The 26,880-nt window shown below is 42.8% G+C and overlaps 1 protein-coding gene across 2 annotated transcripts in view; it reads right to left on the reverse strand.

Annotated features, from left to right (window-relative positions):
• The window catches only part of FBXO21 (F-box protein 21), a 39,177-nt gene extending 27,235 nt beyond the window's left edge, over positions 1 to 11,942 (reverse strand). Inside the window, exons 1-2 of one of the 2 annotated variants that reach the window (XM_020813600.3) lie at positions 11,599 to 11,942; positions 2,106 to 2,241 (exon numbers count right to left, since the gene is read on the reverse strand). In XM_020813600.3, the coding sequence (XP_020669259.3) occupies positions 2,106 to 2,241; positions 11,599 to 11,876 (414 nt within the window). In that variant the 5' untranslated portion in view covers positions 11,877 to 11,942. The remainder of the gene's footprint in view (positions 1 to 2,105; positions 2,242 to 11,598) is intronic. The other variant, XM_020813601.3, reaches the window with a different exon arrangement.
• Between the last annotated feature and the right edge of the window lie 14,938 nt (positions 11,943 to 26,880).

Here is a 26,880-nt window from a genome sequence, read left to right on the forward strand (position 1 = left end):
GCAGGTCGAAAATTCCATAGGTCGAGGGTCCATTTCCCGTAGGAATGCATTGAAAACCATTTACAGTGGTGCCTCGCTAGACAGTTACCCCACATGACAGTTTTTTCACTAGACATTGACTTTTTGCGATCGCTATAGCGATTCACAAAACAGTGATTGCTATGGGGTAATTTCGCTGAACAATGTTTGGTCCCTGCTTCGCAAACCAATTTTCGCTAGACATCAATTTTGACAGCTCCCTCCAGTGTTTTTGGAACCTAAACTTTGCAAGACAGCTATTTAAACAGCTGATCGGCGGTTCGCAAAGCGGCTTTCCTATGGCCAATCTTCGCTAGACAATGACTATTCTTTCCCATTGGAACTCATTAAACAGGTTTCAATGCATTCCAATGGGGAAATGCTTTTCGCTAGACGATGATTTTGCTAAGCAGTGATTTCAGTGGAACGGATTATCATTGTCTAGTGAGGCACCACTGTAATCTGTTCCAGCCTTCTGTCCCCACTGTCCTCTGCCTCCCATCCCCGCAGGGACGGGAGGCAGAGGGCACCGGGGACAGGAGCCAAGAGGCCAGTGTGTCCAGCTTTCTAAGCCCCGAAAGCCGGCAGTGGGCGCGGAGCGGCTTTCGGGTGGATTGGCTTTCGGGGCTTAGAAAGGTGCACCCACTGGCTTCTTGTCTCCAGTGCCCTCTGCCTCCTGTCCACAGGAGGCAAAGGGCACCGGAGACAGGAGACAAGAGGGTAGCGGGGGCTGCTTTGAATTTCCCACCCTTTCCCCCGCCTTTCGTGGGTCAAAGCTCCAGCTGCAAGTCGAAATAATTTTGTAGCCTGAACTTTTCGTATCTCAAAATTTCCGTAAGTAGGGACCTTGGTAAGTCGAAGGTGGACTTACGAAGGTCTACTGTATTGATAGGTGAACATAGGTATGTACTGGCAGATATCTCCTTGGGGTAATCCTGTATTACTTCACAAGGGCCCTGAGGGATGCTTGTCTTCAATACTCAACTTCTACCATGGAAACTCAGGGTCCAATAGCTTTCTTAGCTCCTTTGTGCTCATACAGTATCTGTAACAGCCAAGACTATCACATGAAGTGAGAGCCCTCCAGCGATGAAGGTCTTAACGGCGGAGAGAATATCTTTGGTCAAGGAGTCCTCTAAGGTGTGTGGTTGTGTGTGCACAACTCTGCCTCCTTCTGCACAGTTTTCCTCCTCCTCCACACAGTCCCTTTGTTTCTGGTTGCAATGGAATCTCGTGGGGGGGCCAGAGTCGCACATGCATGCAAAGGAGAAGTCACACGCATGAGAGGCTGAGCTCCACCCAGCGGGGCTGAAAATTAGAGGGTACATTGTCTGTAGTATTCTAGAAGACTCAGATAGGGCCTCATCAAGTAGATGAGCTCAGAATACAACTGGGTCCAGAAACTGTGCAGCAGGGCATTGTGTAGTGATGCACGAATCTTTACATCTCCTGCCCCAAGGAGACTGTCTACGAGAGACAGCTCAAACCGTCCTACACTCTCCTTTCCAAAACCCTCAATGATCCTGATTCTCCTCTTGCACCTTCTACTTCATATCCCCCCTCCCTGCAAGCCATGCCTCCATCCTCCAGCATTCACCAATTGTTGGGTAATGGGGAGGCCAATTGATGCTCTGTGTTTCTGCAGTGTCTGGGTATTTTGGTTTCTTCCTGACTGCCCCAGGCCTGCCATTCATCTTTATTTAGTGGCAGCAGCACTTGGATGTGGCAAAGCAATATGGCTAGACAGAGGTAGGGACCATCCATCCTACTCATAAACGGTTATCATACAAATGTTCAGTACACGGGTGTTAACGGTCTTCCAAAAGAAAATATAAGGTCCCAAAGAGGGATTTTTGCCAATTGTTCCTCTTGCATCACACAGTTCTGTGTTCTAAAAGGTCCTGCAACCCTCAGAAGATTTTCAGAATGCAGAAGGAGCTAAAGAAAGGCAGAAAATCCTTGCCCCAAAATGCACCTTAGCATGTCCTTTATACAAGGTATTAACAGCACAGCTATAAGAACGTGGTAAGAAAACAAAAATAAGACAGGTCTCCTGTAACAAGAGATGACTGTTGTAGAAATCTTACATGCTCCGAAAAGAACCTTTCTGAAAAGGAAGCTACAATTCTTCGTGCTTCCACACCAGCTTTATGTCGTTCTTTGTATTCCTCTAGCCAATTCACAGTATCAGCCTGGTTATAGTGTTTCATTAGGGATGGCCACCTGAGAGACACAGAAGTAAAAACATGGGGATTACTTTTCAAGTCTTCAAATAGTAAATCAAAATACAGTGGTGCCTCGCATAGCAATTGCTCCGTATAGCGATGAAATCGCTTTGCGATGGACTTTTTGCCACTGCAAGAGCTATCGCTTTGCGATGGACCCTATGGGGAAATTTCGCTTTGCGATGATCGCAGGGAAGCAATCATCGCAAAGCCTCCATTTTAGGCCAGCTGATTGGCGGTTCCAAAATGGCCGTCGGGTAAACAAAATGGCCGCCCGCTGTTTTGCCTCGCTTTAGAAGCACCGAAAATGGCTTCCGCAATGGAGAATTTTCACATAAGGTTAGTTTTTAAGCCCATAGGAACACATTAAATGCGTTTCAATGCATTTCTATGGGCTTTTAAAAATCGCTTAGTGGTGAAATCGCTTAGCAGCGATTTTTGCTGCACCGATTAACATCGCTAAGTGAGGTACCACTGTATGAACAAGCTAATTTCCTGATTGGTGAAAAGTTCACTCACTCCCTGATATTATCAGACATTCAAGGAACTTCTTCCTGGTAGAGAGGAAATGACTTTCGCACGCACGCCTATGCGCGCGCACACACAGACAGACAGAGAGACAGACGGGGAAAATTTTCAAAGCTAACTGCTGATCAATGACATAGCAAGAAAGCATTCAACTTCCATTCAGCTTAGCACAGATATCATTTCCAGAAACCAAACAAGCAACGAAACCACCATGTACTTTTCGATTACTGGTATCTTCTAACTAGATAAAACAGTTTGTATTTTGGCACAAGCAGATTTGAGAATATTCACCAAGAGCTTCCTTCTTCTTTTTCACAATCTCAATGTCCTGAGTTCTCAGTAGAGAAGATAATAAAAGATAAGAAAATAAAACTCCAGCCACAGGAAAGCACCACAGGGAGAAACTGTGTACTGTACTTCAGCAAATAAATTAGCAAGATATCTGAATTAAACTCAGAGACTAAATGTCCTGCAGCCCCCATATGCTCCTGTTCCTCCTCTGGTTTTTGAGGAAGTGCAACACAGAAAGAGTCAAGAATGTAACCTTCATTTTGACCAGGAAATGCAGGAGCTTGTTGCTGGTTTTCCATTTTTTATGCATACTGAGTAAAGGAGATGTGTGCCAACAGCAGCCTTCCGTGACAACCCCCCCAAGACCCGTGATTGTTTCTGGGGAAACAGAAAGATTTCAATCCAAAAATGGTTTATAATTCTGGATTTCTACCTGCTGTATTTCTGGTGCCTTGGACAATTCTGTGACACCAGGGATTAATAGTGCAGTTGCCTATCTGTTCAAAAGAATTATGGTTTTAGCAATGTTATGTTGAACATTAGCAATGTTCAACATAACATTGCTAAGAGATGAAGCCCTAAGAGGAGAGACCATACTATATCCTACTTCTGCATCTTCTCCTTTAGGAAAGATGTTGAAAGTAGGTTTCATCCAGGGGTATGGATATGGCTTTTATTTTTCTGCTTTTCAACAATTACCAAATAAACGTACAGTGGTGCTCCGCTTGACGACGATAATCCCTTCCAGGAAAATCGCTGTTAAGTGAAATCGTCATCAAGCGAGAAAAAAACAAAACCCATTGGGACGCAGTGAAAAGTGGTTAATGCGTTCCAATGGGGGAAATACCTCATTGTCCAGCGAAGATCCTCCATAAGGCGGCCATTTTATGATCCCTGTGTTGCAAAACTAGGTCCGGAAAACAGCAGGGAGCCATTTTGCGAACTGCCAATGGCTGTTTTTAATTGTCGTCCAGCGAAAAAACGATTCCTGAAGCAGGGACCAAAACGACGTAAAGCGAAAAAACCCCATAGAAACATTGTTTTGCGATCATTATAGCGATCACAAAAAAGTCATTGTAAAGCGATTTCGTCGTCTAATGGGGCACCACTGTACTTCTGAACACAAAGGGAAAGAAGGTGTTATGACAGAAATCACACATAAAAAGAAATTTGGCAATGGCAAATCAGGGTGAATTTAATAATTGGATTTTTTGACAATTTAAATTAAAAATCAATTTAAATTCTGATTTAAATCATGATCAAATTGATTTGAAAAAATCACTTATTTTTATCCTTCTTGTAGCAAACTTCATGGAGGAGTTACTACAGGAGTAACCCCTCCTATACAAATGTTAATAAAATAGATATAAATGTTAATTAAGTCAAAAACTGTGGTTGAAGTTATGTATGAACTATTTCATCTACGTATTGTTCAATAACAAATTTAGGAAGGTGCCTTTTGACTCAGTGGGTAAAAACCTGCATAGTCACTACTACAGTTGGCCCACTTACAAAAGAATTGACTCATCAAATTCCCACTGGCTCAGGGGTCAACTTCAGCTGCAGCTTACTAAGCTAAGCAACAATACTTCACCCAATATTATTCAGGGACTGTTAATGGCTGTATAGAGTTTCAGGTGAGATTGCTCCCAGCCACACCTGCAAACTTACCATGAGCTACCGTATTTTTTGCTTCATAAGACGCAACTCTCCATAAGACGCACTAAATTTTTAGAAGAAAACAGGAAAAAAATAATCTGTTTTCTTCTCCTAAAAATTGGTGAACCTTATGGAGAGGTCCGTCTTATGGAACACATCCTAGGACCCTTTGGAAGCTCACCCAACCCCCCCCCCCCCCCCGGAGGCCAAAGGAGGTGAAATCGCCACCTTCTAGGAGTCTTCTGAAGCTTCCCAAGCCTCAAAAGAGTCCCAGAAGGTGGCGATTTCACCCCCTCTGGCCTGGCGGGGGGGCAGAGTGAGCCTCCAAAGGGTCCTAGGGTGTGTTCCAGGACCCTTTAGAGACTCACCCTGACCCCCTGAGGGTCATAGGGGGCGAAATCGCCACCTTCTGGGAGTCTTCTGAAGCTTCCCAAGCCTCAAAAGACTCCCAGAAGGTGGCGATTTCGCCTGCGCTGGCCCCGTGGGGGAGTCTCCCAAGGGTCCTGGAAGGCTCACTCGGACCCTTGCGACGCTCCCCCCACCCCCACGGGGCCAGCGGGGGCGAAATCGGCAGCTTCTGGGAGTCTTCTGAAGCTTCCCAAGCCTCAAAAGACTCCCAGAAGGTGGCGATTTCGCCCACGCTGGCTCCGTGGGGGGTGGGGGGAGCACCACAACAGCCCTTGAAGGGTCACTCAGACCCTTGTGACGCTTCCCCCACCCCACCCCCCATGGGTCCAGCAGGGGTGAAATCGCCTGCTTCCAGGAAAAGGTCCTTGAAGCTGGCGATTTTGCCCGCGCTGGCCCCATGGGGGGTGGGGGAGCGTCGCAAGGGTCCTGGAAGGCTCACTCGGACTCTTGGGAGGCTCCCCCCCACGGGACCAGTGGGGGCAAAATCGCTGCCTTCGCTCCATAAGATGCACAGACTCCTCCCCCCACTTTTTGGGGGGAGGAAAGTGCGTCTTATGGAGCAAAAATACGGTATATTAATTGTCTTAAATCTGCCTACTGCTTCCAGTGTTGTAAAATAAAGATGATCTCAGGGATAAGATAAAACTGTGAGTCAAAGAAAATATGAAACCGCCTTTGACTGAAAGGGGGAGATGAACTGGATTGATATGGGTAAAGGGCAAAATATCAACACAGCACTTCCAATCTAGCTCAGTCTATCTCAAGTCAGCTATTTATTTTTCAAAAATTAATTACACATGGACTAAAATCCTGTTGCACAGTTATACCAGTGGAAGGGTTATGGCATAGTGGCCGCAAACTTGCATGAAGTAATGACTCCTCCTCTTCAGTATCATTTAGGTATCTCAATATGTGACCAGGAATCCAAGTGTAAACTCATCAATTAAAGGCAACTGTGAGTTACACCACTTAGCTGGTGAATATACACAACAGGATTTTGGACACAGCGTGATAGACACACATAAGCTAAGGCTGTGAATAATGCTAGACCTCACCAGTAGAATATCTGCTTTGCATGCAGAAGGTCCCAGGTTTCCTACTCTAGTAGGAAAGGAATAACTTTGTTGTAGCCCTGGAAACCTGTGCAAATCCTTGTTGCTGAGCTAGATGAACTGATGGTACGCCCTGGTGTAATATAACTTCCTATACAGTGGTGCCTCGCTTAACGATTGCTTCGTACAACGAAAAATTCACTTAACGATGGCTTTTTCAGAGCGATCTTGTGCTTCACTTAACGATTTTCCCTATGGGAGATTTTCGCTTAACAATTTCGGGACCATGCTTCACTTAACAATGACAGTTTTAGGTCCCCTTGTTTTGCTTAACGTTTTTTTTTACAGCCCCGTTTTTGCTATTTTTTAAATATTCTAAAATGTTTAAAAATGTTTTAAATGCTTGGAATCGTTAGTGCACCTAATAAAACCTTCGTTAATTTAATTTGGCTTTGTTCTGAGTCTTTTTGAATTTTTTGTGAATTTTCCCCCCATTGAAATAGGCTTCAATGCATTTCAATGGGTTTCGCTTAACGTTTTTTCCTATGGGGATTTTCGCTTAAGGATGGTAATCCGTTCCAATTGGAATGGATTATCCGGTTTTCAATGCATCTCTATGGGAAATGGTGTTTCGCTTAACGATGTTTTCACATAGTGATTTGTTTGGAACCAATTAAAATTGTTAAGCGAGGCACCACTGTATTTCTATGCTGTCCAGCCTTGTGCAAGAAAATATGTTTCCTATATAAGGTGTATCATTAGACGCTGAACCTTGCATTTCTCTGGCAATGATGCCATATAGCTGCTATGATTATAATAATCATTTTAGAACTGCAGATCTGAAAGGAACCCTATGGGTCATCACAATCAGCCTCTGTCAAGAAGGCACAGTGGAGAATCGAACTCGCAACCTCTGGCTTGATGCTTAAACCACTGAGCTATCAAGCAGTCCTGTTATGCAGCCATGCATTTATTAAGATCAAGAAGAGAAGCCTGTTTTGCAAATATGTAAGAAAGGCCATTTTCCTATATCACTTTCAAATTGAGGAGTACACACTCTCTAGAATTTCACCTGCTTTCCAAACTCTTGGCTTTAGGTAAACATGTTACAATATGTTACAATACAGTTATTCAACCTGGCTTTTAAATTTATTTTATTGTGCTGTCATCTAAATGAGAGCCATAGTGCTGTAGTAAATATTGTTTCTAACTGGTGTCTCAATATGAGACCTATGTTCCAATCCTCATTTGGCCATAGAATGTTCCCAGGGGAGTTGTAAACCACTCCTTGAATATTACACATTCCGTGAAAAGCATATTAGGGTTGCTGTAAGTTGGAAGAGACTTGACAGCACATAAGAAGAACATTGTTCAAGTGGCTTTTAAAGTTTTAGTTTTTATTATTTTAGTTCAGATTTTTCAGCATTGCTTTTTTTGTCTATAGTGATTTCTTATCAAAACAGATGAAAGCAGTTAAAGACAGAACATACAATCACATATAATCAGACACACACACACACACAAACACACACAATCACATATAATCACACATTTATAATCACACACACATATACATTATAAGTCCAGGCTACACATAACTTGGACAAAAATATACATGCTCATCAGAGAATAAAATATGTGTAAGAATTCATACTAATACACACATTTAGTCACTTCAACTGAATTGAACAGATATGTGTCAATTTCTATTCATGGTCTTTCACTGAGAACAAAGTTCATACACAGTCTGGCTTTGTTCACATCTTGGCAGAGGAAGACAAATTCTATCACTTTTTCTCATTGCCAGCTGGCTTGTAAAACTAGATGGAACAGTTCAAAGGAAGAGAGATTCTCTCCACACCTGTGACAGTGCTGAACAATGGATAGTTCACTAATTCACTAAGCTGTAACTCTGGATTGCTTTCCAGACTGTGCCTGTGATTCCAAATTTGAGTTTATCAAGTCAGCAGTCATGCTAAGCCTGTAAGGACTCAAATCCAATTGTGACAGCCATTATGGGCTTGCGATAATAGAAGCCTGTATTCCAAAAACAGGCGTTTCTTTGATCACTGGACTATTTGGCAGAAGCAAAGATACTGACCCCAGTACTTTGGGCCTCACTCCATCTTGAGTAATTACATTCAGTGTCTTTAAATCCCCACTGCAATTTCAGTTAGAGGATTTATTTTTTATTCATTGCTCTAAAATAAACAGTTGCTGTAACAACTAACAAAGCAGGGCCATGTTCCTCCAATGGAAGAATTATAGTACTGTATTTGGTCCATAAAGAAAATTGCATAGTCTAATCCATCCTCACTGAATGAAGCAACAATGAATGTTCAGGGGCACAGAATGCAACTATAGTTTTTAGTAACAACACAAGAGTACAATCATGAGTTAACAATAAAATAAAAGCATGTTTTTATTATTCTCTCCAAACCAGGAGCAAAAAGCACATAAAGTTAAAAGAAAGCAGGCACAAAGTAAGTAAAATATATAATGGAGCAAGCAATAATAATATCATTTAAGGTCTGAAATGGCAATGAGTAACTAAGACAGAGATCTTTGATATCACGGTGGACAGGTCTGTAAAAGACAGTGCAGCATAGACAACAGAACCATGGAAGGCATTATTTCAAAACAAGGCAGCCAGCAAATCTATGTAGTATGGATATATATGATCATCCATCTCAACAGGATACTGTAGCTTTGGAAAAGGGCAACCAGACTCAGGTTCACATTGATAAAAGGAACATATATGAGCAATGATCTAATCTGCACAATTACAGATGTGGGAAAAACAGGGCAGTTGTTGTCCCTGTCTCATGATAACACAAATTTGCATCACCCAATCAAATGATAGCTGACCCTCCCTATCCCCAAAACTTTGTCATCTAACATGCCTTTTACAAAATCCATTGTCACATGTGTTGATGGCTACTGACAGCTTTAAAGACAAAATAGAAAAGTCTACTTATGATCAGTCATCATGAAAAATGAATTATGGTAACTAGCCCATAGTGTACCTCTGAATACTAGTTGCTGAATGGCTGGAAAGCTATTGCCTTCAAGCATTGCTTATGGACTTCCCTGGACTATACACCTTTTCTATGGGAAAAAGATGGGGGTTCAACAACTGCCATCTTGCACCTACTGCTACTCCTCTTGCAATCTTTTCCACCTAGTCAAATCTTTCCCATACTGGTCTTCTCTGCCAACTAAAACTGTTGTGTGGCTCATCTCCTCTGTGAAATTGGAAGGTAAAGGATCAAGCCCAGTACATTTTTAAGCTGTTATTTTAAGGCTGTCTTCCTCAACTGAGTACCCTCTAAATATGTTAGTCTGCAACTACCACCACACACTGGCTGCATGGCTTACTGCATGAGCTGTAGGGAGCCTGACTTAAAACAATTTAAACTTCATAAAGGGAATAACATTTGTTCCTTAATAAAGGAGCACCCTGGAACAATTGGAAGGATTTGCAATACTGGGTTCTGATACAAAGGCCAAACAGCTGCAATTCAACATGAACAGTACTGCACCATGCATGCATTGTTTAGTTATCATGAACAGCAAGGAAGTTACTTGCTGCATAGTTTTGTTGAACACCTTTTTGTATGACCTACACTGACTTCAAAGAGCAAACAATTCAACTACTGTATAACTGTGGGATGAGTGACTGCAGAGTATTTAGCAGAGATAAACTGGTTTGTTCACCAATCTCCTTATCACAAAAAAGTTTCTGTTCAACAAAACTGCATTCATACACAGAAAAGCAACCCAGACATACTAATTTATAGAAAAGAAACACTCTTCTCATAGACTGATAAATATGTATGAAATCTGTAAAAATATTACTCCACTTCCCCTTTTCCTCAGTGATCAGTAGGCTCCTCACCTTCAGTTTGTTTAGTGTCTTTTTTTAAAATAAACAGGCAGTGGCTATGCTACACATTAGTGCAATGCCCTTCAGTATTAACTTCATCTGGAAGAATGCCTCTTGATCCAAATGGGTAACAAAGGAAGAGCATAAACATATTAAATATTTGCAGCCCAGTAAGTCTTTTACAATATATCAAGTTGCTCACAAAAAAGAAAAGAGTAAGTTGGGGTGGTGGAAAGCATCTTGGAAATATAGAAGGGATAACAAGGAGTATCCTAGAGGTTGAGAATAAAGTAAGACAACTGTTTTATGTGCATCTGCTTTTTTTTAATTTACTTTTATTCTAGTTGTTGTTTAGTTGTTAAGTTGTGTCCGACTCTTTGTGATCTCATGGATCAGAGGACACCATGCCTTCCTGTCTTCCACTGCCTCCTGGAGTTTGGCCAAATTCATGTTGGTAGCTTCGATGACAGTTCTAGGAGAAGTGGCAACCTATTGGGTGCATTTTCAGTGCAGTGTTTTCACAAAATCATAGAATTGTCGTAGGATTGGAAGGGACCTTGGAGGTCTTCCAGTCCAACCCTTGGCCCACGGCAGGAGACCTCATACCATCCTGGACTTCATACCATGATGGACAGATGGCTGTCCAACTGTTTTGCCTCAGTTGTGTAGATATTTGTATTATGTGGAAGGGTATTTTTGGGTAGTGGTTTATTCTCTGGCTTATAAATACAATCTACACCTGCCAACAATTCTTCTAAGCAACCATTACAGGAGCAAGCAATTATAACAGGAACCTCTTTCTCACCTGGCCGTCCTAACTGCTTATCAGCTTGTGCACTCAAAGACCTGCACACCCTTCCAGTAACTACAAATTCCTCTTGAGCCTGAAATTCCACTATATGGCTTACCTCTTGCCTTAATTTCCCACTCTTACTCTTCATGTACTATGTAACCTGAATGCCACAGCAATACAGTATCTGAAAACTTCCTGGCCATCTCAGGCTACACTCCTAAAAGGCACGACTTCCCCGGAAGCCAGGAGTGATGAACCTTTAGCACTCCAGAGGCTTTGGACTTCAACTCCCAGAATCCTCCGCCTGTACTGCCAATGATACAGGAGTGTGGGAATTCGCTGTTCTACACAGTGTGCTGTTGTGGTTAAATAACGACTATTTATTCTGGACGCCTGGGTACATGTTACAGTACAAATCCTCATTTCGCTATGAAACTCACTAAGAGACCTCCCGCCAGTCACAGTCTCTTCAGAGATCCAACAACTTGCCAAAATTGCTATGGGGTGTGGGGGGGGGGGGAGCCATGTATGGAGTTCAATAGAATTCAAGGAGGAAAACAGCCAGGATATTGACGTAACGCCATGGGACCCATGGAAAGCGCGCCGGAGGCGAACGAAGCGCTCTGCCCATGTTCAAGGGCACTCTCTCCCTTCCACGGCGGCTGCTTAGCCCCGAACCTCTCGAGCCTCAGGCTCCCACCGCCCCACGCGGGGGGGGCCTCCCCCGAGCCCTCCCACCTGAGTCGGAACTGCTCCCTCCAGACCTTCCCGCGGGGCTGGCAGGCCTCCCTCAGGCGGCGGCAGGTGCAGGCGAGGCGGCCCACGTCGAGGGCGCTCAGGACCCCGCAGCACAGGATGAGCTCCAGCAGCTCGCCGGGCAGCTCGGTCAGGCTGAGGGAGCCGGGAGGTGGCTCAGGCCCGGCCGCCGGCGCGCCTCGCTCCCCGGCCTCCGTCTCCTCAGGCTCCTTGTCTTGCATGGCCGCTGGAGAAGGAACCGACAGCCGCTCCGCCGCCATTTTGGCTGTTTACCTGAGTGACTGACCTCTGAGGGAGCGTCACCCAAAAGACAAACCCTGACGCAGCAGCAGCAGGAGCAGAGACCGTCCAGGGGGAGGAGGGGAAAAAGTAAAGGAGAAGAATGAGGGACCGTCGGAAAATTCAGTTTCTCCCACAGAAGCGCAAGGACCTTATGTGGCTTCTCGGTATTAGTTGCCCTGCTGGGATTTGTTGTTAGGTGCAGTCCAGAGCCCTCCAACTTATGGCGACCCTATGAGTGAGCGACCCTCCTCCTTGATGGAGTCAACCCATCTCTTATTTGTTTTTTCTCTTTTCCTGCCGTCTTCCACTTTTCTTAGCAATATTATCTTTTTTCCTGCGAGTCTATCCTTCTCATGAGGTGCCCAAAGCAGCACAGCCTCCGTTTTGTATTTTGTTCTTCAGGCGTGATTTTTGATCTTGGGCCAACTTGTTCATCCTTTCTGCTGATCCGGGTTTCCTGTAAACTAAGCGATCCCTCTTTTGAGGGATGCGCTTTGGATTTACCCGTAAAATATTTACACACAAACTATTACAACCAAGAGGGGCGTTCTATATAAATTTTTAAAAAAGATACATCTAAACGTTTATTTGTTAAAATAATACCCCTATGGGAAGTAGTGCTATGGGGTGACAGTGACTGGACAATTTGCAAACTTCAGCACCCAGCTAACACAGCTGAAAGGTTCTCCTAGCTGTGTGTGGTTCGATGTGTATTTCAAAAATACTTTCCCCACAAGGCCTTCCAGTTTTGGGCCTCAGAAGGTGGTATACCTGCCTTTACCTGTTCTACTTGCCTTCTGGGGGACAGGGAAATGCAAGAAGCTGAGTGCCTCTCTCTGAGTGGTAGTAGAATAATGTGTCGTTAGCCCATGCATATAAATGCTGTTTGTTCCCCATGTCAGGATGACTGTAAAAGAAGGGGTGTGCAACGGTCACTCTCCAGATTTGAAATATCCTACCACCGTCTTCGTTAGGAAAGGTTGAAGGCAGCAGGAAAAGAGGAAGACCAAAAATGAGATTGATTGACTCCATAGCCTTGAATTTACAAAAGGTGAGTTAAGGCTGCTGAAGACAGGGACATTTTAGAGATTGCTCATTCATAAGGTAAGTCAAAACATGTAACAACCACCACCATTTCTCATAATTGGTCGTGCAGAGATGGGTGTTGCAGTCCAAGGGACCATACCTTCTCTACCCCTGCTCTGAAGTGTGAGAGAAAGAGGTAGCAATGAGCACCTGAATCCTCAAATATTAACCAATCTATTTATTGCCAACAGTTAGACTGCAAATCTATACCCAGTGTCCTGAGAGGAACTGCAGTGGCAAAGCTCAATAATTCATTTCTGAGGTGGGCGTAGCCTTATATTTGTTCATAGTTAATTAATTATTGAATCACAATTCAATGGTAATATAAAGGCTCAAATATTACAAAGAGGAGGAAATAGCCCCTGCTTGTCCTATTTATAATGGATGTTTGAATTGGTGCAGCCTGAGGATGTGGATAGGATGTTTGGAGTGTTCTGAACCCTTGCCCTTCCTGGCTTATAAAAGTAGCGGGGGGGGGGGGGGACTGGCTGAGTGGATTCAGGGGGTGGTGAATGCCTCCTTGCAGCAAGACAGGATACCACTATACCTAAAAAGCCCTCCTCAAATCCCACTGTATTGGATAATTTTTGACCAGTCTCCCACAGTCCATTTTTGGGCAAAGGTTTGGAGCGTGTGGTGGAATCCCAGCCCCAGAGGTTCCTGGATGGTGTGGATCGCTTATCAATGTCAATCTAGCTTCAGGCCTGGTTACAAAACAGGTCACCGATGCCGGGAACTGGACAGGGGAAGTATTTCCCTGTTGGTTTTCCTGGACCTCTCAATGGCTTCCAATACTATCGACCATAGTACAGTATCCTTTTGTATAGGGTTTCATAGATAATAACCAGCACTTATAATTGAGCCCCCAAACACTGTCAACCAGGGTCATTCCATGTCAAATCAACCAATGCACTTTTGCCTCAGTGCCCCGATGGGGCCCAAAAGCCTCCTTTCCTGCTGCTGTGTGCCTGAGTGCCTGATGGGGCAGCACACTCTTACTTTGCTGCTGCCAACTTACCTCATTGCCCCGATGGCACCCAAAAGCCTGTCCAGGTGTTGCCCCATCGCATGGCTTGAGACTGCAGGATTTATGTTGTGCCAACAACCACCACCAGTCCTTTTCTTCATCAATAACCAAACAACACCATTGCATGGCTTCAGACTGGAGAGCTGATCATCTGGTTTTCCAAAGCTGTTCTCCTGGCTTCCCCGTGCCAAGAGGGCTAGGCCGACCCAAGCCCTTCCTGGTAGTCAAAAATAGCATACTTGACGAAATAATGAATTCTTTCTGGAGGCTTCTGTTTCATATACCACCTTGATGGCAAACGCCACCCTCTTGCTCATCAGTGTTGAAGATTTCTGTCACTACACACCCAATGGGCAAAGCCGGTTGATAGATGGAGCCCAATGATATTCTGGCAATTTTAATGGTTCTCTGTAGAGCTTTTTAAATAATTGCGCTGATATTATAGAGTGGGGTGAAATCATGTGTGTACAGGGAATAGAGAAAGGGACTTAGCACACAGCTATCCGGGCGGTCTCAGCAGCCAAGTTGCAAGTTCTAAATGAGCATCTTTGTCTCCCCATCACCCCGCTTTGGATTGCAGAGCTGATCTGTTTCCAACAGCCTGTTTTCCTGCTGTCAACTACCTCAGTGCCCAATGGGGCAACACACTCTAATTTGCTGCTGCCAACTTACCTCAGTGTCCTGATGGGGTCAAAAAAGCCTGCTTTCCTGTGCTCGATGTGGCCTGAACCCAGACTGGAAAGGATCTAACATGTTGGTTTCCTCCACGAATGCTTGCAACTGGTCTGCCACCACCCTCTCAATCAACTTGCTCGTAAATGGAATCTTTGTGTCAGGCCTAATGTTGTTCAGATTGCCTGTTACTAAATTTGACTGTTTAAAGAATGGGCCTAATAATAGTTTCCTTTAGGATCAAGGATCAAGACATGGTAGAGGTGGGCTTCCAGCAAGAAATTGCCCTGAAGACCTCTTCAGATGTTACTGGCTGAAACTGCTCCAATAAAACTGGACTAGACAGTTCACTGGATATTTCAACTTTATCTACCCAAACATTGAAGAAATCTAGATCCCAATGGACGGCTTCAATCTTTCATCTAAAATAGGCTGCAAATTGCATCAGAAAACATCTACAGACTGAAGCCAATTTGATTGTCCAAACTCAATGTCACGAACTACTCAAGACAGTTTCAGCTGTTGATTGGATGACTCACTGATTCAATTGATGTTATATACTCTTTTTGCAGCTCTGTTTATGATAGCGTATCTGTTAGACAGTTTCTTTACTGTGGCCAATTTTTTCTGTGAAGGAATCTGACTCCAAATGCACTTTAATCTTCTCCTCTGTTGCTTCATTGCCCTGAGGATCAACTGTGAACCATGGAGCGGGAAGGGCTCAGCATTGGAGAGGGCATTTGGGTGCGACCATGTCAACTCTCCCAGTTTCCTGAGTATACCATGCAGCAACTTGAGCTTTGACAGGATCAGCTGAAAACCCTCCCAAGACATTGTGGAAACTATCTGGATCCATAGTCTGTGACAGTGGATCATCCTAATAGGTCCAGTCTCTCCATGGTGCCATCGTCAGCCCAATTTTCAATATGTGATGGTCCGATCATGACAATGGGGACATGTCCAAATCTGTCACACTCAGGCCAGCATCTTTCTGCTCCACTGAGAAAACCAGGTCCAATGTGTGTCCTGTCACATATGTGGGGCCAGTGACATGCTGGGATAGGCCTCAGGAGGTCATGGTGTCCAGAAATTTCAGTGCGGGTCCAGACACTGCCATTTCAGCATGGATGTTGAAGTCCCCCAGAAGCACAAACATCCAGTCAGGAACCTCTAAAGAGGAAATGAACTTCCTGCTCAACATGCCATAGTGTTAAACTTTGCCAGCTTTTACAAAGTCTGGAACAAAATAAATAGTACCCTTGGCTAGTAAGAAAAAATGCAGAAAAGAATAGGAAAAGCCACAGATCATGATGGGATTAGCTTTTATCTGGACTGCAGGAGAAAAAATATATCAAAACCACCTAGTGATGTACCTGTTACTTCAACATGAGCAAATACACCTCTTAGAAAAGCCCTTGCTTTCCTTTTGTTTCTCAAGCTCTACCATTTTTTTACATATGGTGATTGGAAATGGTTGCATCATATATGTATAAAATCATTATAATCATTGATGTTTTATTTTGGTCCCCTTTCTTGTGTGGAAATGTCCATTTTCACAGCAGCTGCAAATCAGATTGCAATTTTCACTGAGCTGTCTGTCCACCATAAGATCAGGTCTTCTAACTATCGATGGCAATGTTTCCCAGTCTTTGGCAAGCCAGGTTTTCCTGGACTGCAATGGCCAGAAGCCTTCACCACCAGTTATGGTGGCTGGGGTTTCTGGGAGTTGCAGTCCAAGAACACCTGGGTTACTCAAGGTTGGAAACCACTGATCTGTGGGATATGTTCCTGCCTTCACAACTGATGCTTCGTCAGTTTGACCGTACTTCCATTTATGTGCAGCCTTTACCTATTTTTGTTTGTTTTGCCATTTTGTGACATGCAGCCTTTCAAACATGTTGAGTTGCAACCCCAAAGGTAAGGAATACTGGGAGCCACAGCCTGAATTTGCTCATACCTGCAAGACAGGTTAAAATCAGAAAAAACAGATTTCCAGCTATGCTTAGAGGAAGAATGATGAAGTGGTCCACTGTATCGAAAGGACAGAGAAATGCTGACATGTTAACAAAGAGAAACCAGAATTGCTCAATACCTATTTTGCCTCTGCCTTCTATCCAAAGGGAAACAGTGCTCAACTTTGATCAAGTAGAATAAAGGAGGCAGTGAAGATACTGTTACCTGAGATAGGCATAAGAAGATCTACAGTAGTGCCTTGCTTAACAATTACCTTGTTAAATAACAAAACTGCTTAACAGTGAGGTGTTTGTGATCGCTTTTGCGATCGCAAAACGATGTTCTAATAGGAAAAATTTGCTTCACGATGATCGGTTCCCTGCTTTGGGAACCGATTTTTCACTAGACGACGATTTTCAAACAGCTGATCGGTGGCTCTAAAATGGCTCCCTGCTGTGCTTTAGGATGGATTCCTCGCTATACAGGCACTGGAAAATGGCTGCCGTATGAAGGATATTCGCTTTACAATTAGCTATTTAGCCCATTGGAACGCATTGAAGGGTTTTCAATGCATTTCAATGGGTTTTAAAATTCGCTTGGCGACGATTTCACTTAACAGCGGTTTCACTGGAACAGATTAATGTCGTCAAGCGAGGCATCACTATAGTTATTTTAAATTAATTCAAGTCTCTGAGGTCAGTTGCGATGAATCTAAGGACTTGTAAAACAACTTGTAGATGTAATCCCAGAGCCTCTGTCTATAATCTTTGACAATTCTTGGAGAGAAAGCGAGGTCCTGGGACACTGAATGCAGGAAAATATTGCAGGTCTTCCACATGGGGAAAATAGATGAACTGGGAAACACTAGTTTATATGCTTGGTACACGAGGGGAATGCTGTGGCTGTCATCTCTCTTGATTTGAGTAGACAGTCATGAGATTCTTGTGGCCAAGCTGGCAAAATGTGGGTTAAAAATGCTAGTGTTAGGTGAATTTGTAGGTTTTTAATGGGCCATATTTTAAAAAATGCTCGTAAGTTGTTTTTTGTAATCCTGGAAAGAAGTGACAGGTGATGTGCTCTGGGATTTGCTCCTGGACCCAATGTTGCTGAATGTTCTTATCAATGAATTGGATGAATTCATTGAATCTGAGAATGACATCCAGTTGGAAGAAGTGTTCATTCTTCAGCAAACACAATCAGGATTGAAGACGACTGAAATTAAGAGAACTGGGTCAAACCAAACCAAATAAATATCAACAGAGAAAAATGCTAAAGTTCTACATTTAAACAGAAAACAACTACAGTGGTACCTCGCTAAATGACCCCGCTAAACGATGAATCTGCATTACAATGACTTTTTGCGATTGCTATAGGGATTCGCAAAACAGTCATTCCAATGGGGGATTTTCACTAGACATCAATTAGGTCCGTGCTTCGCGAACCGTTTGTTTGCAAGACGATTTTTCCAGCTCCACAAAATGGCTGCCCTGTTTTCCGGACCCATGCTTCACAGGGCAGCCATTTTTACAGCTGACCGACACTTGCAAAATGGCTTCTCTATCTTCTCTATCTTCGCTGGACGACGAGGTATTTTCCCCACTGGAACGCATTAAACTGAGTTTCAATGCATTCCAATGGGGAAAGGGTTTTCGTATGGCAATGATTTCACTAAACAGCGATTTTCACAGGACGGATTATCGTCGTCATGCGGGCCACAACTGTATAAGCACAAATACAAGGTGGATTATGTTTAGCTTGTTGGTAAATGGCTGAAGAGGATCTAAGGGTCTTAGTTGGGCAAAGGCTAAGCATAAACCAACAGTGTGATACTGTGACAAAAAAGTAAACAACTGCATCAACAATAATGTCCAGATTAATAAATGTATTAGGATCACTGTGTTCCCCTGTCGAGACCTCATCTGGAGCATGCTTTCTTTAAAAATCTTCAGTTACTTCCTCTCTTCCTCTTTTGCTGCCACTGATCTTTAGCCGTCCCTATAAGTGTGCATAGAGGGTGTGGCCCTTCACCCAGGCCCCTATAACACATGGCCAACATTCAGGTATTGAACTCAGCACCAAACAGCTTCAATAGAACAAACAAGGTTTTGTTAAAATAACAGTGTTAAAATGACATTGTACATTCTTAGCCTTTAAATTCATTCAGCACAATCCTTCATTATCTCTATTCCTTCTTCCTCTCTCAATCCCACTTTCAGACTGCTCTCTGTCTGACCCCAGACTGTACTCTTAGTTTCATCTCTCCCCAGACAGTGGCAGAATGTGAGCAGCATTTTAGGCAGTGGGATCTTAGACCATGGGCAGCTGCCCAAAAGGACTGACTCTTGAGGCCTTAGGTTAATAAAATAATGTGGCAAGTGTTCATTTGAAAGTAGAATGTCTCTTGTGATTATGCACTGGCAGCAGGACTGGCAGTCGGCTTGTGGGACACCAGCACTATGAACCGCTCATAAAAATCATCATAATACAGAGGCTAAAAGACAAGGCAGAACAGTGGGATGAATTCCATTCACTTTTTTAATTGATTGCAATGCGAACAGGCATATGTATTGTTATTCCATAAAATTGGAGGATCTGAAATATACATAAAGGAGGTGCATGCTTTAGAACAGTGCAGATACCTTGTGAACAAGAGCAGGAGTCAGTCCATGAGAGAGGCGCTGAATGTGTTGTACAAATGTTGGAGACTTGGCAGCATTAAGAGCTCGGAGGTAAAGGAACATAAAACATTTCTGATTGCTTAAAGCACTGATATAATCAAATACAACACCCACTCTCCCTCCCATTTGCGCAATGTTTTTAGACTTTACAAAGCAAATTTCCCTCCCTGTGCATGCCAGGTAATCCAACTGTGATTTGTTCATCAGCTTTTTTATTCATGGCAGTTAAATAATAGTAATAATAATAACAACAACAATAACAACAGCAACAACAACGAAGAAGAAGAAGGCACAGTAACACATGGAGACTGAATCAAAGGGTTAGGAATAAGAAAATGTTCACATTAGCAAGGAAGAACCCATACATTTGAGAGACTTCTAGGCATTCAAGATGGCACTCGTATTATGTCATTGTTTTATATATAATAGTTGTTTTTATCTGATCAAGATTAAGATGCAGGAATTTATTTCATTATGCTGTCCATGTAATTATTCTTAATACTGGAACTGATCTTAAATTCCTTTTCTATGATAAGGAGAGAGAGAAACTACTGGTTTAATACTAGGCTGCACTTTCTTTTATACAGAACAAGCAAGTAATGACAAGGAGGCTGGGGGCTCAAAAGCACTATAACTATAACTACTCAAAGGGGCTTGCACTGAAAAAGAGCTAGCAAAAGTGTGTGTGTTGGGGGGCAGACACAACAGACAAAACTCATGAAAACCAATTATAAATAGACCCAGTTGCACTCTGCTTATTATTTTGGCGACAATCTGTTGAACAGTTAAACCAAGTCAAACCTTTCTTGGCATTTGTTTTGTGACCTGTCCGTTTTATGAATGTGGAATGTTCCAACAGGTCTGCAGGCGTTACTGTTGAGCAACTTATTGCGTAAGTCTATAGCTGGCCCTTACTGGATCTACTAGTTGTGATTTTCCTGCATTTATACATCCCTCTTTCTTTTTCTATTTGCATTTTCAATTCTCCTATAGCTCAAAAAATTAATATTGGGATATAGAGATGGTAAAGAAACATATACATCTTTGTTTAAACTCACAGTAAAAGTGGCTTGCATTCCTGGTATCCAGTTGTACTCACCAACATGCTTAAAGGTCAAAGTGCTCTGAGTGTGTCTGGAAAAAACCAGATTGCTAACATGTTGCATTAAATGATGAGAAACAATCAAGGTGTGGTGGTATATATATATTTTGCAATGTTTTGCATTTCTTTGTTGTTTGATCCTAGTGGCATGATACAAAATCAGGATTTGGAGAATGCATGAATTTGGGTTGAATGTCGTGTATTCTGGTCTTGAGATCTAGGATATACCAAAGGATTTTAATAGTATATAATCTCACTGGTTTTTTAAAAACTCAGTTTATGCCAGATTTGCCAGTGCAGTTACTGTCTGCACAGTCCATGCATCTCCACTCAGGATTAGATCCACTGCATACAGTTAAGAAGCAATATAGCAGAAGATTACTTTAAAAAAGAAGTTATCCTGCATTTTGTTACTATCATCAGTTAACACAGTTATAATATATTCGCGAAGGCTTTCACGGCCGGGATCTAATGGTTGTTCTGGGTTTTTCGGGCTCTTTGGCCGTGTTCTGAAGGTTGTTCTTCCTGATATTTCCCCAGTCTCTGTGGCCGGCATCTTCAGAGGACAGCAACCTGTGCTCTGGTGTAGTTTGCTTGGGAGTGGAGTATTTATGGCTGTGAGATAAGCTTTGTCTATTTCCCCCCTGTAGATGGGTGATTAATGTGTATTGTTGTGGCTGTATTGTTGTGCTAAGGGGAAGAGATTAGCAGCAAAGGGCAGAAGGGACCCCCTCATAACCGCAGGAGTATATCGGATACCTTGCAGTTGTGGCCAGGTATATATTGGAACCACAAAACGAAGCATCCACACCAGAATCAAAGAACATGAGAGACACTGCAGACTAAAACAACCAGAAAAATCTGCAGTAGCTGAACATGCCCTGAAGCAAACTGGACATGAAATTCTATTTCAAAATACTGAAATACTGGACAACACCAGCAATCATTACGTCAGATTGCACCGGGAAGCCATTGAAATCCATAAGCACAAGCACAGTTTCAACAAAAAAGAGGAAACTATGAAGCTCAACAAAACTTGGCTCCCAGCTATCCAACATACTACGTGCAAAAGGTCAACAAACTCTACCCACCCACAAGGACAGGGGATCACTACACACAAAGGACCAGCTAATGACACCCATCAACCACAGGAACAGGTAATCTCTTCCCCTTAGCACAACAATACACCCAGAACAATACACACTAATCACCTGTGGGAAAATTGTATGCCTCTAAAATGTATATATCTATGACAGTAGCAAATGTATATTATAAATGTGTATAAATGTATATATCTGTATGCTAGTAGCAGACATCATGCTAAAACTGCAAGTCACTAGTTTCCAGTAAGGATGATCATTAACCTGCTGTCTATTGTCTCTGGATAATGTAGTTAAAGTGTTCGTGTATTCAGGAACTTGTCTGTGTATTTGGATGGTATCTGTGCCTGTTTACTATTAACTGTCTCTTTACCAGCCTGTCTGTTTGCTAATCACTCTGTTTACTGATGCCTGTGTATTCAGGAAATTAGTTACCTCTGTATTGATTAACTAGAGCAAATGTAGTAGGGGGATACAATAAAAGAAGAGGAGGCGGGGGAACAAGAGATTCCGCCTCTGAACAGCTGCCATACACTCGAGTGTCCCGTCTTTTCTTTTCCCCCTTGCTGGTCAAGGAGAAAGATCCCTGCCCCTGAGGCTTCATCTGCAAGACCCCTACTTTCCTTCATCTTGCAGATCCCGACAAAATGGTGCCCTCTCTGAGGTAATTCACCTCTCTGAGGTCCATTCTTGAAGACCACCTACTCATCACGCCCGGTGTGGAAGGGCTACAGCGCGCGCATGCATCCTCTGGATCCCGATGAGTAGGACTGAGGTCAACTTTCGACAATTCGCACTCATCTCGCCTGGCACAGGCCCCAAGACGCGTCAATCATCCGCAAGGATCCCTCGGGTGAGTGGAATTTGTCAAGTAAGACACATACATGTTTAGCAACATGGGAACTTTGTTATCAAGTCTTCAGGAACAATTTGTAGTGTGTACTTGCCTCCAAGACACACGTAACATCTTTTTCGATCCAGAATTCGAGGCTAATCTAATCAAACAACTCCCTCAAATTCTACCTCCGCTCCCTTCAGCCTCTTTGGCTTGCCTGGAGCAGCATGAGAACATCTCCTGGGAAACCCAGGATGAAGCACTGCCACCTCAAGCAACTGAGATTGATAACCATCCTTCAATGGATACAACAGGTGCTTGTTCAGAAAATTGTCCAGAATCTAGCTGTGCAATTTCTGCTGTCATGCAAGAATCTGCCATAGCAGTTCTTGTTGGATCTGAACTGCCCCCATCTCAAGGCATCCACAAACTGCAAAGCAGTAACCAGGACAATGGGATGGACTCTTTATCTGCCCCATGGCTTAATGACTGCAAGGCCTTGATAGAAGATTCCTTTTCACCAGCAAAAGGACTCATTTGCCTTCCAGAATGGCATGATTTAGCATTTAAGCGTGCAGAAATTAATGCTGGTGCATCCCCTGATGGTCCTCTAATGTTTATGGGAGGAGCTGCATTTGCTACTGCTGTTCAGCTAGGCTTCACGACAACAGCTCTAACTCAAGCAGCAGAAGTATCTATAAACGCATTCCAGTCAGCAAATCAAACTGCATGCCTGACTCCCTTCCTTGCTGGTCCGAAAGAATCAGCAGCTACCTCAGTATCTCCGCCGGTTCAGCCAAAGTTGCATTATGTCCCAGCGAATTGGGACCCAGGCCCAGATTTCTTTGATATCATAGACCGGGGGTACAAAAGCAGCTTTACAAGCAATAGATGCATCGTATAAGGAAGGAGAAGAAGAGGAAGGAGAAGAAGAGAATCTAAGGGGGGTAACTGTTACACCCAACATGAAGCTTGTTTTGAACTGTTTTTTCCATGTGCTAATCTTGTTTGGGTGAAAAATGCTACTCAGCCGGACATGGCAGTTATACAGATCACCAAAGAATGCCTCCCACCTGGACAGTAGAGAGACTAATGCTGCATATTGGGGTGGGAGGAGGCGAACCAGAAAGTTTTCCCCCATCACCTTCCAATTTGGAGAAAGCATTGTTTACACTCAAGCCACTTGTAAGGATCCAAATGATGTCCTGCACACTCTAGGTTCCATGTTCTTAGAACTACAAATCCTATCATACCTTGCATTGCTGTGAGCATATGGGACTTCATACAAGCCTGCATTCCTGTCTCTGCCTTCCAGGAGTAACAGTGTCACATCCCTGAGAAAATGTTTGTTGCAAATGCTGTAAATTGTCAAAAATGTTTGTTTTTCTTTCTGCAGGATAAAAGTGCATGACATGTGTTTCCTCTGTTAGCCAGATCTTAAAGTATTGAATTTTAGAGAAGCAATTCTTAGTTTTATACTCAGAATTAACTGCAGTTTTAGCCTTTGAGCTTTTCTCTAATGCTGAATTTAATTTTGTTGTAGGCACTGTATGTTTATTCTTTTACATGTCACAGTTTTCCTTGAAAATTATTTTCTAATGTAATATGAAAACTTTGTCTGTTTATCCCTGAGACAGAGAAGCATATTATTCCCTACAAGTAGGCCCCACAGTAGGCAATTTTGTACACTGTGATGCTGATTCATCTGACATGCTTGCTTGTAAAAACATATTTTCAGTCCAGGGGAAATTTAAGGGCACTAGCAGGCAACTTTTTAATTCAGTCAGTTGTACAGTAGAAGAGCTTTGCCCGGAGCCAGGCAAATGCATACCAGCATCATTCTTTACTACTCATCCCTCAAAATAAGTTGCTGTTCTTTTGCCAAGCTCTATATGTATCTCTCCTGTCAAGTGTCATACAAGAAATTCATGGTGTGTGTGTCTTCAGTGGGGAAGTTGTCTGTGTCACATATTTCTATGCAAAAAATCTGTATACCTTAAAATGTTTTGCTTTTGTCTCTTAGCAATATGCTGTGCTTATATATCTGAATAATATGTTTTCAATATGTTTTATTTTCCGGAAAATTGTTCTGTATTCTTGTTATGCATATCTTATTGTAATTGTAATTTTATCTATCCAATATTGTGTTTTCTTTAATCTACACTGTAATGTTGATGTCATCAGAATATGCCATCTAGTTCTCTTGCCAGATTCCAGGTTTCATTCCATCAGAACAAGGTTTTAAAGTTGTAAAGAAAGAGTTTTGGCTCTCAGTGCAACAAGGAAGCAGGTTTGGCTATTTGAATGCTTATTGCAGTGGCCTGGAACATTCCACATCTTGATACTATTCCACCCTCTGCTGAAGATGATCCTGATGTCATGCCATCATATCTGGATTCAGAATATTCAAGAGTCGACAACAGCCACTGTCTTCAACAAAATAAATAAAAAACGGTTGGGATGTGGGAAAATTGTATGCCTCTAAAATGTATATATCTATGACAGTAGCAAATGTATATTATAAATGTGTATAAATGTATATATCTGTATGCTAGTAGCAGACATCATGCTAAAACTGCAAGTCACTAGTTTCCAGTAAGGATGATCATTAACCTGCTGTCTATTGTCTCTGGATAATGTAGTTAAAGTGTTCGTGTATTCAGGAACTTGTCTGTGTATTTGGATGGTATCTGTGCCTGTTTACTATTAACTGTCTCTTTACCAGCCTGTCTGTTTGCTAATCACTCTGTTTACTGATGCCTGTGTATTCAGGAAATTAGTTACCTCTGTATTGATTAACTAGAGCAAATGTAGTAGGGGGATACAATAAAAGAAGAGGAGGCGGGGGAACAAGAGATTCCGCCTCTGAACAGCTGCCATACACTCGAGTGTCCCGTCTTTTCTTTTCCCCCTTGCTGGTCAAGGAGAAAGATCCCTGCCCCTGAGGCTTCATCTGCAAGACCCCTACTTTCCTTCATCTTGCAGATCCCGACAATCACCCATCTACAGGAAGAAAAAAAAAAGACAAAAGCCTATCTCACAGACATAAATACTCTACTCCCAAGCCAACTACACCAGAGCACAGGTTGCTATCCTCTGAAGATGCCGGCCACAGAGACCGGCGAAACGTCAGGAAGAACAACCTTCAGAACACGGCCAAAGAGCCGGAAAAACCCAGAACAACCACTAACACAGTTATACATTTGTTATGGAAGGAAAAGGAATGAATAGGAGTAACTAGTTATTTGTTATATCCATGCTGTGCAATTATGTTTTATAAGTAGCTTCCCATGGTCTGCTTCCTCATCTGTTCTGCTCCCGGATATGTCTATATAGTCTATATAGTAGCACTCAGATTTGGGAAGGTAAGGAAAGCAAAGTGACTGGAAAAACCACCTCTATCCCGGGGGAGGGGGGACTTCTACATTGCAGCACAATAAAGTTAGATGTGGCTCATGCTTTGTTTTAGAGGAGCCCTTTGTCCTCTGAAGATACAGCTATCCAAGTTTTTGAAAACAAAATATATTTTTGAAGTGAAATGGAAAAATCTAGAAGTAAATCAGTGGGTTTTAGGCCTTGGTAGCCAAAATGATTCCCACTTCTTGTCTACAGGAACAACCAAACACTTGACTAGAAACATTCTTGGCCCACAGGGGCAACCAATATTTGGTGTGCATTGCCTGGGACTCTAATGAAAATTGTACCTTCAGTTTTTCAAGCTCGTCCTGAATGGCAGACTACTAAACCCTAAAGAGCCTAAATATGAGTGAAAGAGTAGAAATATGAGTTAACAGTAGCTCTGTACATGGGAAATGTTCCGCCTCAGTTTAGAAGCTGGTGTGGGCATATTTTGTTGACAGTGGCAACAAGCTCCTCGAATGAATGAAAGGAGAGCAGCTTTGGTTACTCGAAGTCCAACCTAGGAGTCAGCTGTTTTGCTACAGATTTATTTATCAAATAACCTACTGCTTCTCATTAGAATAATTCAGATTATAATTTATTGCAGATCTGGAAGATCTGTCCACATTCTGGAGAGGATGTGGATGGCTTGGATTTTTAGGGATCACTAGCTGTGCTCAGCTGGCAGGTATGTAGGGCTCAAAGGATGACGGTGTTGAGACAATGCGGGTAAGCCGCATTCCTCCTACCTGGAAACCTGCAGACTGGAGAGCTGCATGAAGTCTTCCTTAGGTGCTACAAGCGCATTCAGCTGAATGTGGTTACAGAATTTTCATGACTGGCTACCCTTCCTTTTGATCACAGAAACACTGCAAGTGCATTCAGCTGAAACATCCATGGGATTTTTATCGAAAAAGAATGGACATACTTTCAATGTCTATTATAAACCTTCCTGCTGAATACGTGAAAGTTTGCAGGACTTTCATGTGAGGCGGAGATGTGATGGTATCAGTTACTTGTGTCTCAGCCTTTGCACTGATTGACCCCTATATGCTTTCAGGCTGAACACCTGAATAAGAGCATAGTGAAATATATTCTACCTTTTCAAGGTGCACAGTTGTGTGCCAATG

The sequence above is a fragment of the Pogona vitticeps genome, chromosome 14 (genome assembly GCF_051106095.1).
Source record: "Pogona vitticeps strain Pit_001003342236 chromosome 14, PviZW2.1, whole genome shotgun sequence".
Taxonomy (NCBI): Eukaryota; Metazoa; Chordata; class Lepidosauria; order Squamata; family Agamidae; genus Pogona; species Pogona vitticeps.